Source organism: Calypte anna, chromosome 20 (assembly GCF_003957555.1).
Source record: "Calypte anna isolate BGI_N300 chromosome 20, bCalAnn1_v1.p, whole genome shotgun sequence".
In the NCBI taxonomy this organism is placed as follows: Eukaryota; Metazoa; Chordata; class Aves; order Apodiformes; family Trochilidae; genus Calypte; species Calypte anna.
Genome location: NC_044265.1, coordinates 3241913 through 3256569, shown reverse-complemented (window position 1 = coordinate 3256569; position 14657 = coordinate 3241913). Strand labels below are relative to the sequence as shown.

At 55.1% G+C, this 14657-nt stretch overlaps 1 protein-coding gene across 1 annotated transcript in view; it reads right to left on the bottom strand.

Moving 5' to 3' along the window:
- The window catches only part of MYH7B (myosin heavy chain 7B), a 28982-nt gene that overhangs the window by 448 nt on the left and 13877 nt on the right, over nt 1-14657 (bottom strand). The window contains exons 18-40 of the mRNA XM_030462839.1: nt 14176-14252; nt 12635-12722; nt 11106-11223; nt 10385-10508; nt 10168-10304; nt 9509-9764; nt 8727-8969; nt 8157-8333; nt 7661-7806; nt 6998-7088; nt 5987-6376; nt 5481-5607; nt 4943-5061; nt 4493-4689; nt 3948-4297; nt 3263-3387; nt 2925-3040; nt 2620-2812; nt 2340-2543; nt 1465-1590; nt 1176-1346; nt 766-870; nt 118-213 (exon numbers count right to left, since the gene is read on the bottom strand). Of these exons, the coding sequence (XP_030318699.1) occupies nt 118-213; nt 766-870; nt 1176-1346; nt 1465-1590; nt 2340-2543; nt 2620-2812; nt 2925-3040; nt 3263-3387; nt 3948-4297; nt 4493-4689; nt 4943-5061; nt 5481-5607; nt 5987-6376; nt 6998-7088; nt 7661-7806; nt 8157-8333; nt 8727-8969; nt 9509-9764; nt 10168-10304; nt 10385-10508; nt 11106-11223; nt 12635-12722; nt 14176-14252 (3776 nt within the window). The remainder of the gene's footprint in view (nt 1-117; nt 214-765; nt 871-1175; nt 1347-1464; nt 1591-2339; nt 2544-2619; nt 2813-2924; nt 3041-3262; nt 3388-3947; nt 4298-4492; nt 4690-4942; nt 5062-5480; nt 5608-5986; nt 6377-6997; nt 7089-7660; nt 7807-8156; nt 8334-8726; nt 8970-9508; nt 9765-10167; nt 10305-10384; nt 10509-11105; nt 11224-12634; nt 12723-14175; nt 14253-14657) is intronic.

Below are 14657 nucleotides of genomic sequence, written 5' to 3'. Positions count from 1 at the left end.
TGGGCACATGGGACACTGCCAGGATACCGGGCTCTGCTCCGCTCCCTGCTGGCCCCTTGTCCTCGCAGCCACCCCAGGAGGAGCCCCGCGGGTGGGGAGGGGGGCACAGGCACTTACCGCCTCCTCGAACTGGCGTTTGTAGCTCTTGACCTTGCTCTGCAGTTTGTCGATCAGGTCCTGCATCCGGGCAAGGTTCTTCCGATCTTCTTCAGCCTGCAAGTCCCCCCGCCCATTAGCAGGAACTCAACAGACACAAACCCCTCCCCAGCTCAGGCTTTGGCTGTCCCAAGAGGGTGCTAGAGGTTATCACACTAACAGTGCCACCAGCCCCATGTCCCCTGATTACCCAGGGGGTGCCAGCAAAAACCCCAGAGAGATGGAGCTGGTGGAGGACGCTGGGACAGGGAAGGCCCCCCCTGGCCATGTCAGTCCCAGCACAGCACCAGAACATGTAGCAGGAGGAGCCTTTCTTGCTCCTGAGGCTCGACAAGCTGCTGGCCTCTCCATTGCCTCACACAAGAGTGAGCTCCTCTCTGTGGGTGTGTGTCCCACCTTTATTGGCCCCCTGGTAATAGGGGGCCTGCCCTAACCAGGCACAGGTGGACTCACACCCACTCTTTGGCAACTCGAGGCACCTGGTTTATCTTGTTTCTCTACAAGAACACGCCAGGCTGGGCTGCTCTCATTGGAGACCACAAGGATCTGAGCACAGGGAGGGTTGGGCCAGGTCCTGCTGGGCTGGAGCAGTGCTCAGTGCTGCCATACCTGGTAGCTCAGCTCCTTGATCCTCCGCTCGTACTTGCGAATGCCCTTCTGGGCTTCAGCTGTCTTCTTCTGCTCTGAATCCAGCTCTCCCTCCAGCTCCCGTACCTGGGGGGGGAACAGATGCCAGCTTAGCATACAGGTCCCTAGTGCCAGCACCAGCACCAGCACCAGCCCCACCTGAGCTCCCTGGACCAGAGTAGCCACAGACAAGGCTAAGCCACTCTGAGCAAAGACAGTGAGCCAGGTCTTCAGGGACTGCTCCTCACTGCCCACAGTCCCCCTGTGGTAGTCTGGCACCAAAAGGATGGGACAAGGACAGTGCCCTGCCAAGCTCGATGGCCCAGGGGTTGGAGCAGAGTGCCAGAACGCTTCTAGGTGGCACAGCCATGACTCTGCTTCTGCAGTCTCACCCTGGCCTCCAGCTTCTGGATCTGCTTCTTGCCCCCCTTTAGAGCAATCTGCTCTGCTTCATCCAGACGCATCTGCAGGTCCTTGATGGTCTGCTCCATGTTCTTCTTCATCCGCTCCAGGTGTGCACTCGTGTCCTGCTCCTTCTTCAGCTCTTCTGCCATCATGGCAGCCTGCAAGGTCAAGAGCACAAAGGCATCGCCACAAGGCCTCGAGGAGAAGCTTGAAGACCCTCCCGTCTCCTCCCACCCAGCAACCCCACAGGGTGCTGGGTCCCTTTGCTGCTCTTACATCCGTGATTGCCTTCTTTGCCTTCTCCTCTGCATTGCGGCATTCCTGCACCGTGTCCTCCACCTCGCCACTCAGCTGGGAGATGTCAGCTTCCAGCTTCTTCTTCTGGTTGATCAGGCCCGTGTTCTGGGAACAGAGCAGGGCAGTGCCACAGGAACCTGTCATTCCTTTTGGCCCCATTGCCAGCCAGGCTCCTGCTGCTCCAGTGCCAGCAGAGACCCGGGATTATAGAATCAGAATCACAGAATGGTTTGGGTTGGAAGAGACCTGAAAGCTCATCCAGTTCCACCCCCCTGCCATGGTCAGGGACACCTCCCACAGCCCAGGTTGCTCCAAGCCCCATCCAGCCTGGGCTGGAACACTGTCAGGGATGGGGCAGCCACAGCTTCTCTGGGCAGCCTGGGCCAGGGGCTCAGCACCCTCACAGGAAAGAATTTCCTAAGCTCTAACCTAAATCTCCCCTTTCAAATTTTAAGCCATTTCCCTTTGTCCTCTCACTACACCCCTGTGTCCAAAGCCCTCCCCCAGCTTTCTTGTAGCCCCCTTCAGGTATTGGAAGGTTGCTCTGAGGTCACCTTGGAGCCTCCTCTTCTCCAGGCTGAACAACCCCAATCCCTCAGCCTGGCTTCCCAGGGAGGTGCTCCAGCCCTCTGAGCATTTTAGTGGCCTCTGCTCTGGACATGTTCCAGGAGCTCTGTGTCGTTCTTATGTTGGGGACTCCAGAACTGGACACAGAGCTCCAGGTGGGGTCTCACAAGAGCAGAGCAGAGGGGGAGAATCCCCTCCCTTGGCCTGCTGTCTGCTACTTTTGGTGCAGCCCAGGACCCACTTGGCTTTCTGGGTTGCAAGCTCACTTTGATCCAGCAGTCCCTCACCTGAGAGTGGAGCAGGTTGACCCTCTCCGTGGCATCCAGCAGCTCCTGCTCTGCCAGCTTCCTGCTCCTCTCTGCCTGCTCCAGGGCCGCCCGCAGCTCCTCCACCTCTGCCAGCAGGAGGTTGTTGCGGCGCTCCAGGGCGGCCGCCTGCTCCTTCAGGTCATCGTTGTGGCGTTGGGTGTCATCCAACTCGATTTGCAGGTCCTGCCAGGCAGTGTGGGGTCAGTGGGGACAGGAGGAGCTGGAGCTGGGAGAGGGGACAGCACCGAGCCCATCCCACCTTGATCTGGGCTTGGAGCTGGCGGACCATCTTCTGGAACTCTGCAGCCTGGCGATTGGCGTGGCTCAGCTGGATCTCCATCTCGTTGAGGTCTCCCTCCATCTTCTTCCTCAGCCGGACGGCCTCATTCTTGGCCCGGGCCTCGGCATCCAGCGTGGCCTGCAGGGAGTCCATGGCACGCTGGTGGTTGCGCCTGCAGGAGGGATGATGGATCAGCTCTGTCCACCCAGGGACACCCAGCCTGGGCCGTGGCACCAGCTCTGCTGTGCCACGGTGGTTCAGCCTGGCCCCTTCTCCAAACTCACCTCAGGTTCTCGATCTCCTCGTCCTTCTCCGCCAGCTTCCTGTCCACATCAGACTTAATCTGGTTCAGCTCCAGCTGGATGCGCAGCGTCTTGCTCTCCTCATGCTCCAGGGCTCCCTAGAGAAAATGGCACCCATGAGAAGGTGGCTTTTGAAGGGGACCTCCCCAGCCACCTACCCTGGCCTTGCCCTCCTCAGCCCACAAGTATGGGGAGCAGGGCAGGTGGAGCTCCTCAGTGCCTTGCTGCTGGTTGCACAACCCCCACAAGTGGGTGACCAGGGGTGCCAGCCCATCTCAGGACTATCACCACACCAGCACCAGTGGGAAACAAGGACCCACCTCAGCCTCCTCCAGAGCTGCTTGGATATCACTCTTCTCATTCTCCAGAGCTTTCTTCAGCTTCTCCAGCTCATGGATAGTTTTGCCACTCATACTGATCTGGTCAGTCAGATCAGCAATTTCCTCTGGCAGGGAGAGAAGGGTGTTTGGTCAGGAGTGAGCTTGTGGGGCCAGCCCTGCACAGGTGACTTCCTCATCCCCCAGCCCAGGCTCAGCTGATGTCTCCCCAACCCCTTGGAGAGCAGCTGAGGTTATGTCTGGGAACATTTCTGGGCCCTGCTGTGGCCCCCTGCAGTCTGGGTGAAGGAGAGGCCATGGGAGAGGCATTAAGGACCCATGGAGACCTGCTTGTCCAAGAGGAACACCCCCAGGCCAGTGTCCTGCTGCAGCCATGGCACTCTTGACAGCAAAACACGCACTATTTGCAAACAAGAGCCAAGTGACACTGCCTGTCTGACCACAGTGTCCCCAGAGAGAGGGCAGGACACCTGCTGGCTTCCTGGCTGGGCTGCTGCATCCCTCCAAGGAGTAAATGGGTCAGGCTTGGTTGAGCAGCAAGGTCTGCTCCCTGCCTACAAGGGACCCCCATCCCACCACATGAATGAGGACAGGGGAGCCACTGGCTACCTGTGAGAGCAGGACCCTGAGCAGAGAGTTCAAGGGAGAAGCTTGAGCCCAGTCCTACCCTGCAAGTTCTTGTTCTCCCTCTTGAGGGTCTCCAGGTTGTCCAGGGACTCCTCGTAGGCATTCTTGAGCTTGAAGAGTTCTGTGCTCAGGCCTCGTGACTCCTTCTGTGATGCCTCCAGCTCTGCCTGGGTCTCCTCATACTTCTGCTTCCACTCAGCCAGGATCCTGTCGAAGTTTCTCTGTTTCTTGTCCAGGGCAGCACAGGCTGAGTTGGCGCGTTCCAAGTCCACTGAGAGGTCCTCGATCTCTGTCTGCAGCCTGTGCTTGGTCTTTTCCAGTGAGGAGCACTTGGCATGAGCAGCTTCCACTGCCTCCTCAGCCTCCTGCAGCCTGCTGGCCAGCTTCTTCCTGCCCATGGCAGCAAAGGGTGAGCACTCCCAGCCCAAGTCTCATCCCACCCCACTGCTCTAAGGAGAGAAGGTCCCAGCCTGCCCAAACAACATCAAGTTTGGGCTGAAGAGTACAGTCTCACTCTGGGGTCTGGGAAAACCCCATCCTTGAACCTGGCACCTGTGAGGAGCAGACTCCTGCCATGAGACTCACTTGGCTTCCTCCAGCTCCTCTGTCCTCTGGATGGCATCTGTCTCATATTTGGTTCTCCACTGGGCTACTTCTGCATTGGCCTTGGACAGGTTCCTCTGTAGCTCACTCTTGGCCTCCACCTCCTCCTCATACTGCTCCCTCAGCAGGTCACAGTCATGGCGGGAGGCTTGCAGGGCATGGGCCAGGGCATTCTTACTCTGAGGAAGGGAGAGCTCATGAGAGGAGCAGCTGGCCCCAGGCTGCAGGAGATGGGCCATGGCACCAGGACCAGGGGCCAGAGGGAGGGAACTTCTGTTTTTCCCAGGCTAAGAGCTGTCCTGGGGGCTCCTGTGTGCAGGCTGTGTCCCACCTCCCCACTCCAAGTATCCAGGCCACTGCCAGACTGGAACATACATCCCATTCCCTGAGATCTGTGTCACTCAGAGATCAGTCTTGCAAGAGAAGCCTCACCTTGGTCTCTTCCTCCAGCTGCCTCTTGAGTTCCTCAATGGTCTGTGTGAAGGAGGTCTTGCCACGGCTCAGCTGGTTGATGAAGGACTCCTTTTCCTCCAGAAGGCGACTGAGCTCCCCTGGATTCAAACAGAGGCAAAACAGCTGCTTTGGGGGCAAAAGGTTGCAATCTGCATTAGCTTGCATCCCCCAGAGCCTATGACCTTCAGCTGCATGGACATCTCCAGCAGTCTCATCTGTATCCCTACCCAGCCAAGGGCACACCAGCAGGCCAGGTAGAAACCTCTCCTGACCACAGCACACTCCCCAGCACAACTAGCATCACCAGGGAGCTCCTCTTCTTGCCAAGGCACCTCTGCAATGCCTGAGAGGAGGTACAACACAGACATCCCCTTCCCCTCCACTCCAGTTGGATTTTCTGCTACTATTTTTTGGCTATGGAAGAAGCAGGACAATCTGCCCAACTGAACCAGGGCTTCCCCAGTGCAAGACCAGCCCCAGGGCAGCCACATGTTCCCCAGGTGTCACCCCCAGGTACCGTTCTCAGTCTGCAGCCTGCCCCGCTGGGTGCTGACATCAGTCAGTTGTCTCTGCAGCTCATCCACTTTGGACTTGGCCTCACTCAGCTGATCCTCATAGGTACGACACAGCTTCTCAGCAGTGGCCTGTGTGGGCCAAGCACATCCCTTGTGAGCCCCAGATCTGCTGCAGCACAGCTAACACAGGAGGGCTCAGAGACTGTAGAGCCCTGGGACCTCAGTCCCTGCTCACACAAGGAGGAGAGCAGGAGCCTGCCAGAGTTCTCCTGTCTCTGCAAAGCCAGCACTCTGCAGGCAGTTTCCTAAGGAACATCTTCCCAGATACTCCAGACCTGACTAGGACAAAGCCTCCTGCATGCACTGCCACAAGGACAAGCTACAGCAAGTGAAAAAGAGGGACTTTTCCCAGGACAACATCCCATGGATGTGGCCATGCTGAGCACGCTGATGTTGCCCTGATGTTCACAGAGGAGCTGAACGAGCTCCATGCAGAACCAGTGCCCACCTTGTTCTTGGTGAGATATTCAATGTTGGATGAGAGGTCATCCACCTCCATCTTCATCTCGCTCTTCTCCTTCTCCAGCTTCTGCTTGACACGTTGCAGGTTGTCAATCTGCTCGCTCAGCTCGGCCACGCTGTCTGCGTGCTTCTTCCTCAGGGCAGCTGCTGTGGCCTCGTGCTGCAGGGTGGCCTCCTCCAGGTCCCGTCGCAGCTTCAGGAACTCAGCCTCCCTCTTCTTGTTCATCTCCAGCTGTGTGGATGTTGCCCCACCGGCCTCCTCCAGCCTCTCACTCAGCTCCTCCAGCTCCCGGGACACTTCTGCCCTCTGCTTCTCCACCTTGGCTCTGGCAGCACGCTCAGCTTCCAGCTCCTCCTCCAGCTCCTCAATGCGGGCCTGGGCAGGGGCAGAACAAGGCAGGAACCTGGTGAAGCTCCTGCATTTTTGGTCCTCCACAATGGAGCAAAGTGTCTCCCCTGACGGTGGGAATCAACAAGCTACCAGTCTGGAGAAAATACTTAGGCTGTTTGGGGATTCTCAGAGGTGGGCATGCCTGGTGCTACTTGGTAGCTTGTTTTGCAGAGCTTCTGCTCTCCTCTGCACTCTGCCATCAGGACCCAGGCTGATAGTAACCTCCTTTTGGTGGGAAGCCTCCATGCAAACCCTGAACCTGAGGGCTTGTCTCTGCTAGAAAGAAGTCCAACAAACTAGACTTGGATCTTCAAAGTTTGGGCACTGGATTTAAGGTTTTAGACGGGAGGGAAAATTACACCCTAGAACCTGTTCCTCATGCTGGTCCTAGCATTCACTTCAATAGTTCAGTCTTTAATTTTCAGTCCACCATATTTTGGCAGAGGGCTTTGCTTCTGCTAACAACACCAGTGTTTTTCATCACTCTTCAGCCAAGGAGATGCCCTTGTGCTCAGAAAATGACTGGCTCATGCAGATTGTCCAGTACATTACACCTGATGACAATGTAAGACTCATGGGCTGTGAAAACAGTTCTTCCCACCATACCTGGACCTCCTTGATCTTCTTCTGAAGCTGGCCCTCAGTCACTTGCCCATCTTCAATCCTTGAATTCAGCTGACTCACTTCAAAGTCTTTCCTGTACAGAAAGAAGGCAGAGCCTTTGGTCAGACAAATGCTATCCTGCCATGTCCCCCTGGCTCTTGAAGCCAGAGGAGGATTGTTCCTTGCACCTAGGTCAGAGACAAACCAACCAACACAAGAAAGGGACTGCAGGGGTAAGAAGCAGCACATGGACTGCTTGCAGGGAGGCTTAAAGTGGACACAGGGTCTGAGGTTTCCCCTGTCAGGTCCCTCAGTGGGTTCTGCAGCTCCCCAACGAGAATGAGACATGAGTGAAGTCTGTACTTGTAGATGACATCCCAGCCCTGTGCTAGGATCCTGCTAGGAAAGCCTCTCCTCTCCAACCCCATGTCCAGAGAAAGTTTTATAGCACCCTGACCTCTCAGTCTGCAGCTGACAAGCTCCTCAACATCACTACATAGAGCCCAGGAAAACCAAGCCCTCCTTTTGCCTGGACTGGCCACACCAGCAGTGAAATCAAAGCCACATCCCAAAAGCCCCAGCAGAGGCCACCTGTATGCTTGGTTTGGAGGTGGGCACTGTCCTAGCAGAGTAAGCACACAGCCCAGGCACATATCACACACTTACTTTTTGAGTTTCTCCTCCAGCTGTTGCTTGTCATTCTCCAGATCCATCACTGACTCTTGTGTCAACTTCAGGTCTCCTTCAAGCTTCCTCTTTGCTCTTTCCAGGTCCATGCGGATTTTCTTTTCTTGTTCAAGAGAGCTTTCCAGCTGAAGAATGAAGGGATACAGAATAGGTAGGAAAAGGGCCTTTTGTAGCCCTAACCTTCCCCCTGTCCATTGCTGTGAGAATTTCACCCAGCCCTGAGATCCAGAGCTGTTTCCTGGTTTGGTGTCCCATTCCCTCAGCCCAGGGCAGCTCTCTATGGGGCACTCTGGACCACCTCTTGGTTCAGAGGAAGTTTGTAAGTTTATCAATGGGTTTTCTCATCAACTGTCCAGATTAAACAGGGATCTGATAATAACCCCACCCTCCAGACACCATTCAGGGAAATTCTTTGGGTTTCCCTGGAGTCTGCTTCAAACCTCTCTCACATTACTGTCACTGGCCTATGACTCACATCATCCACTTGCTGCTCCAGTTTGGCCTTGGCTTTAGTCAATGTGTTGACCTTGTCTTCCTCAGCCTGCAGGTCATCCAGAGCCTGCTGATGGGCTTCTTGCAGTGCTTTCTTCTCCTTTGTCAGCTTGGCAATGACCTCATCCAGAGCAGCCATCTCTTCAATCAGGTTTTTAACCTAGATCAGTGGGAGCAAAAAATGAATGCAGTTTCTCAGAAACAGGGGAAGCAAAGCTAATCCAGTGGCTGTGACCCATGAAAGGCAGGAAACCACCATCAGTGGCAGCTTGGCACCACAGCAGCACCCAGCCCCACTCCCCTTGGCCAGGCTGGTTCCAGCAGCTGGTTTGCAAGTGCCCCAGATGACTTTCCATTGCACAGAACCATTTGCCCACACTGCTCCTGTGGAAGGAGACAGGACACCAAAGGGTTTTGCCACCTCCCACACCTTTTTGCACTCTGCCTTGCCCCACACACCAGCAGCCTTGTCCCTAATGTTTCTCCTTGGTGCCTCCAAGACCACTGTGGCCCCTGGGTGATGAGGGTGTCCTCTGCAGGGAGGATCAGTTACCTTGTTCTCTGTGGCATGCTTCTCCTTCTCCACTTTGGCTAATGTGATCTCTAGGTCATCAATGTCCTTCTTCAGCTCTGTGCACTCATCCTCCAGCTTGCGTCTCTTGGCAGTGAGGTCTGAGTTCATCTCCTCCTCATCTTCCAAACGCTCTGTCAGCTCCTTCACCTTGGCCTCCAGCTGAATCTTGGACTTGATCAGCAGGTCACAGCGTTCCTCTGCATCTGCTAGGTTGTCTTGCTCCTAGGGCAGAGACAGGAGAGCCAGAGCTCATCCACTGCCCCAGGAGCACACCAGCAGGCTCTCAGCCATGCTGTCCTGGCTCTCCTTGGTGCAGAGCATGCCCACAGTGCTCAGCTGTGCAGAGCAGCTCCAGTCACTGCCTGTTTTCAAGGTCTGAAGAAGAACAGCTAACACCCACCAGGGCCAAAGAGCTAAATGCAACTGAATTTTTCAGAGGGAGGAAATACTGCACTGACACTTCCTGGTGCAGAAATGGCACAGATTAGCCACAGATTGGTGAGCAAATGCTCCCATCCCAATGGCAGGAGTTTACCCTTTCTGGAGCTAGGGGAACATGAATCCCCATGGCAGTCCTGCCCTGGCAGGTCTGTGACTTTGCTTCAGGTTGGCACCAAGTCTAACATTGCAATTCAAACAGCTTGTAGCAATGAGGGCACCTCAGAACTGCAGAACACTGCATGAGGGATCTAGCACACTCTGTTTTTTCTCCTACCCATAGACCCTGCACTGTACACCTCCAGAGAGAGTGAAACACTCACTGCCTGCAGCTGGAGAGTCAGGTCGTTCTTCTCTTGGATCATGGAGACCTGCTTCTCTTCCAGCTCCTTCCTCTTAGCCTCGGACTTCTCCAGAGCCTCCTTAAGCTTCTGGAACTCCTCCTTCAGGTTGGACATTTCCTTCTCAGTTTGAGCAGATTTGAGTAAAGGCTTGATCTTGAAGAACAGTTTCATCCAGGACCAGTTCTTGACAGCATTGAAGGCCCGGATGTTCCACTGAATGGTATAGAGGGCTTCCCTGGAGGAACACAAGCACAGCATCATCTGTGGCAGATTCCCAACTTGCCATCCTCACTGCAGCACAGATCAAGCTCTTGCAGGCCTGGATATGGCTCTGTTCTCCACCAGGAGGTTAAGCAGCATTATGTTGAATGAACGGCACATTCATGCTGTAGTGGCCCTAGTGGGATGGGTGGTGGGCCCTGGAATCTTCCAGTGGAAACCAAAGGCTTCCCTCCCCCAGATACACTGAGCCTCCTCACCAGGCCCATGCCAGGTTTCTTACAGATCTCCCTCCATCCTTCAGGCCTTACCCAACCACTGCCAGTTGTAGGCAATCCCTACAGGTCAAACCCACTGACACGTGGAGGAGGAACAGGGAGAGATGCTCACAGAGTTCTGCTTCACCCCCACAACTCTACCTCCTGCTGATGATCTTCTGATACTCAATGCGCATGAGGTGCCCCCGGATCCTGGCCTGCAGCATGGTCAGGATCTTGGCCAGACGTTCATCTCTCATCTCTTCCAGTAAGCCCAACAAACCAGCCTTGAAAAACACCTGCAGGCAAGAGAGCAAGAACAGAGTCAACAGCAGAGAGGGCAGAGGGCTCAGAGGTAACATAACCTGCCTGGTCTCACCTTGGTATGACCGAATTTGTACTGTGAATTGTCCAGTTCCAGGGAGCTCAGCAGCTTCTCTGTGGCCTTTCTGCTGTCCACAAATTTGTCATCTGGAATGGCTGCTGGATTCAGGATACGGTAGCTGCCAGGACAACGCAGAAGGAGGACATGAAGGAGAGCCCCAGCACAGAGTTGACAGCTCCATCATCATCTCTCTACCCCAGCCATGCCAGTTCTGCTTGGAAGGAGGTGGCTGCAGCACAGCCTGGAGCCATGGATGGACCAGGAGCTCCTGGGAGTAGTATGGGCTCTTCTGCAGGGCAGACACCAGGGAACCCTGACAGCTCTCAGTCCCTGAACACAAAGGAGTCTGTGCAGGAGGAGGCCATTGGTCTCATCATGCCTGGTACAGCCCGGGCCAAGCAGGGTGGATGGAACCAGCTTGGAGAGTGGGAAGAATCCCAAAGGCAGAGAGAAATCTGAGCCAGGATTGGAAGACCTGAGCCTTGCCAACATCCACCCTGCATTCAGCATCTCAAACCTCACCAGCCCTGCTGTCTCCTCACACCTGGCACCAAACTATTCATGTCTGGCACCACAGCAGCAGAGCTGCCCCAAGCAGTGTGCACTGAGCATATTGTGGTGGTTCAGACCAGCCCTGCAAAGGCTGGAGAGCAGGTCAGAGCCAGGGCAAAAACTCTCTCCTCAGAAGACTCAGGGGCAAGGAAGAAGGAGTTACCGCTGCTTGAAGTCTGCGTAGAGGATCCTGTTGGGGAATCCCTTACGGCAGATGCGGATCCCTTCCAGAACACCATTACACCTCAGCTGGTGCAGCACCAGGAAGGCATCCATGGCTCCTGTGGGGAGGAACAGAGATGGAGCAAGGCCAAGAGGAATTGGAGCTGCAGCATAAGCCTGAACTCTGGAAACAGACCCTGGTTTCTGAACACAGGTATTGACCTGTCCTGTAGACTTGTGCTGAGCACCAGTACTGCAGCCTGGGGTGGTCAGAGCCTGAAAGACTCATCCATTCCTGCTGTTACACACAAGTACAAAGCAGCCCAACCATCACAGCACAGCCAGAATGGGAGCACTGGCAAAGCTCATTCTCCCCAGTGGAGGTAACTGGCATGGGTCACAGGGGATCCCACCCTGAGATGGGGCCAGCTCTCTGCAGCAGCAGAACTGCTGCAAGATATTGAACAGTCCTGTTCAATATCTTCATTGATGACTTGGATGAGGGGATTGAGTCCATCATCAGCAAGTTTGCCGATGACACCAAGCTGGGGAGAAGTGTTGATCAGCTGGAAGGCAGGAGGGCTCTGCAGAGGGACCTGGGCAGACTGGAGAGATGGGCTGACTCCAATGGGATGAGCTTCAACAAGGCCAAGTGCCGGGTCCTCCACTTTGGCCACAACAACCCTATGCAGCGCTACAAGCTGCGGACAGAGTGGTTGGAGAGCAGCCAGGCAGAAAGGGACCTGGGAGTCTGGATTGACAGGAAGCTGAACATGAGCCAGCAGTGTGCCCAGGTGGCCAAGAAGGCCAATGGCATCCTGGCATGTATCAGAAACAGCGTCACCAGCAGGTCCAAGGAGGTGATTCTGCCCCTGTACTCAGCCCTGGTAAGGCCACACCTTGAGTACTGTGTTCAGTTTTGGGCCCCTCAGTTCAAGAAGGATATTGAGGTGCTAGAGCAGGTCCAAAGGAGGGCAACCAAGCTGGTGAAGGGACTCAAACACAGATCCTATGAGGAGAGGCTGAGGGAGCTGGGGCTGTTCAGCCTGAGGAAGAGGAGGCTCAGGGGAGACCTCATTGCTCTCTACAACTACCTGAAAGGAGGATGGAGCCACGCAGGGGTTGGTCTCTTTTCCCAGGCAACTCTCAAAAAGACAAGAGGGCATGGTCTTAAATTGTGCCGGGGGAAGTTCAGATTGGCTATTAGAAAGAATTTTTTCACGGAAAGGGTGATCAGACATTGGAACGGGCTGCCTGGGGAGGTGGTGGACTCTTCGTCCCTGGAGACATGTAAAAAGCGACTCGATATGGCACTCAGTGCCATAGTCTAGTGACTGTGGCGGTAGCTGATCAAGGGTTGGACTCGATGATCTCTGAGGTCCCTTCCAACCCAGCCTATTCTATGATTCTATGATTCTATGATTCTATGAAAAGGGTTGGGGAAAATGTGGGTGCAAGAGTCCCTGCCAGCTCCTACATGTGGATGTCTCCCAGGGGAACTGCTGGGGTGTTGCCTCACTCCAGGCATACCTGGGGTCTTTGTCTCATTGGGGATGATGCAGCGGACAAAGTGGGGCTGAGTGGAGCGCAGGTTGGTCATCAGCTTGTTGAGGTTCTCCTGTAGGGCAGACACAGGGGATGAGGTGTGAGGTGACAGCTCTGCTCCCCTGCAACACTTCTCTCCAGTCCCTTCCCCCCACAGGCAGGCAGAGCAGGCACTGACAGCCCCTTACCACCCTTCATGAGAGAGGACTTGCCTCCTGCTTGGCTGCTCTCTGTGCTAAGCTGCCAACGTGGCCCCATAGCAGGACCACTGCCCTCTGCCAGGGTGGGAGCAGTAGCAGCAGGGACTGGGCAGGCAGACCTGCCAAATGGCTGGTGCCTGCAAGCTTTGCTACACCAGAGAGGAGCTCAGTGCTTCCTAAGTATTTGTAGGTCAAGTTTTGCTGCAGGGGAGAGGCAGGAACCCAGGACAGAGCTTATTTCTGGTACACAGCTCTGCTAGGGCTCTACAGCCCTGTGCTCAGCACCCTCACAATCCAGTGCTGCCATCCACACGGGCTGCAGTCCTCATCTCATCAGTCTTTCCCTGCACCTCCACAGTACTGCCCACACCCTGCAGCTCTGAAAGATCCAGCCTAGGCCTCCTTTTGTCTCTGAGGCAGAGCTCAAGACATGGCCCTGCCCTTGTGGGAAAAGCATCTGCACCCTCAATCCTCCATGGCTGCCTTCCCCTGCTCGGACAGGCTCAGCCTGTCCAGGTCCACCTTGGGAAAGGGAACACCTTCCCACAGCTCCACATCATCATGGGGCAATTTCTCACTGCAGACACCTTTCCCAAGGTCTGTGACTGGTCCAGGAGGAATAAAGCCACACACCTCCATGAATGGGGTGCTCCTTGAGCACCCTGTCACCACAAGGCTGTTGTGGCAGGACACAGGCTTGGGCTCACACACACCTCTCTGTGCTGTTTTCCAGCTGCTTAGGCTCTGGGGTGGACAAATAACTCCTGTAGTGATCATGGGAATGGGAGTGTGTGTTATCCTGAGCTGTAAAACAGCTCATGTCACCTCCCTGGACAGGACAACAGAGAGCTGCCTGCTCAGAGACCTGTGAGATCCTCCTCCATTTTCTTCTGCTGTCCTTCCCGCCGACAAGAACGAGGAGAGAAGTAGCACAGACTTAAAGTGATGTTCATGTAATACATCATCTAAACATCACTACAAGTCTTAACTGCCGCTCTCTCAAAGGTGAAGGAGCTGCCCAGCAGCACAATCATCAGGAGGGCAGAAGCAGCACAAGCCCCAGCTCAAAGGGAACCATCGTGTCCTTCCCTAGCAGCAGCAGGACAGGGCTGGGATCTGCAAGGCACAGCCCCTTTGCCCAGGGGTGAGAGGGTGTTAGCAGCTTTTGCCTAGTGGTGGTCTTTTAGGAGCCCTGTGGTGCTTCAGGTCCCAGAAGCTTGTGTGATACCCTACTCCTCTTCACTCCCTTAGCAGGGAAGGGGGATGATGCTGGGACACTCAGAGAGTGCTTCTCACATGGCCTTAGGGTGAGAGGTTGGCTCTTACCTTGTGGAGCTGGGACACTGTTTGGAAAGAAGCTGCCTTTTTACGTTTCTCCTTGGTTCCTGCCTTGTGAGGTTCCTCTGTTGGGTTGAAATAACAATTAATTATACCAAAAAAACATCTGCTTGGCTTGAAGGACTCACGAACACCTCCAAAATGCCCACAGCCCCTGCTGTCTATAAGGCAGAGATAGCAGTACCCTGCTGCAAAGCTGCAGGGTATTGCAAAGCAAAGCCAGAGACCAGCAGAAACATCTCCCACAGCACCCAGCTATGGGTGTTGCTCCTTAGCTTTTGGTAACAAGAGACCCCTCCACACATCCCAAGTTACAGGGCCACCAGGACAGCTCTACAGCACTACATATCCTAATCACCCACCTAAAGCCCCCGGGCCAGCAGTGCACATCCAGAGTACCTACCTACCCAGGTTAGAGAGGTTTTTAGGGGTCAGTGTGGGTCCTCCCTTTGCCCAAGCTCCTAGGTGCA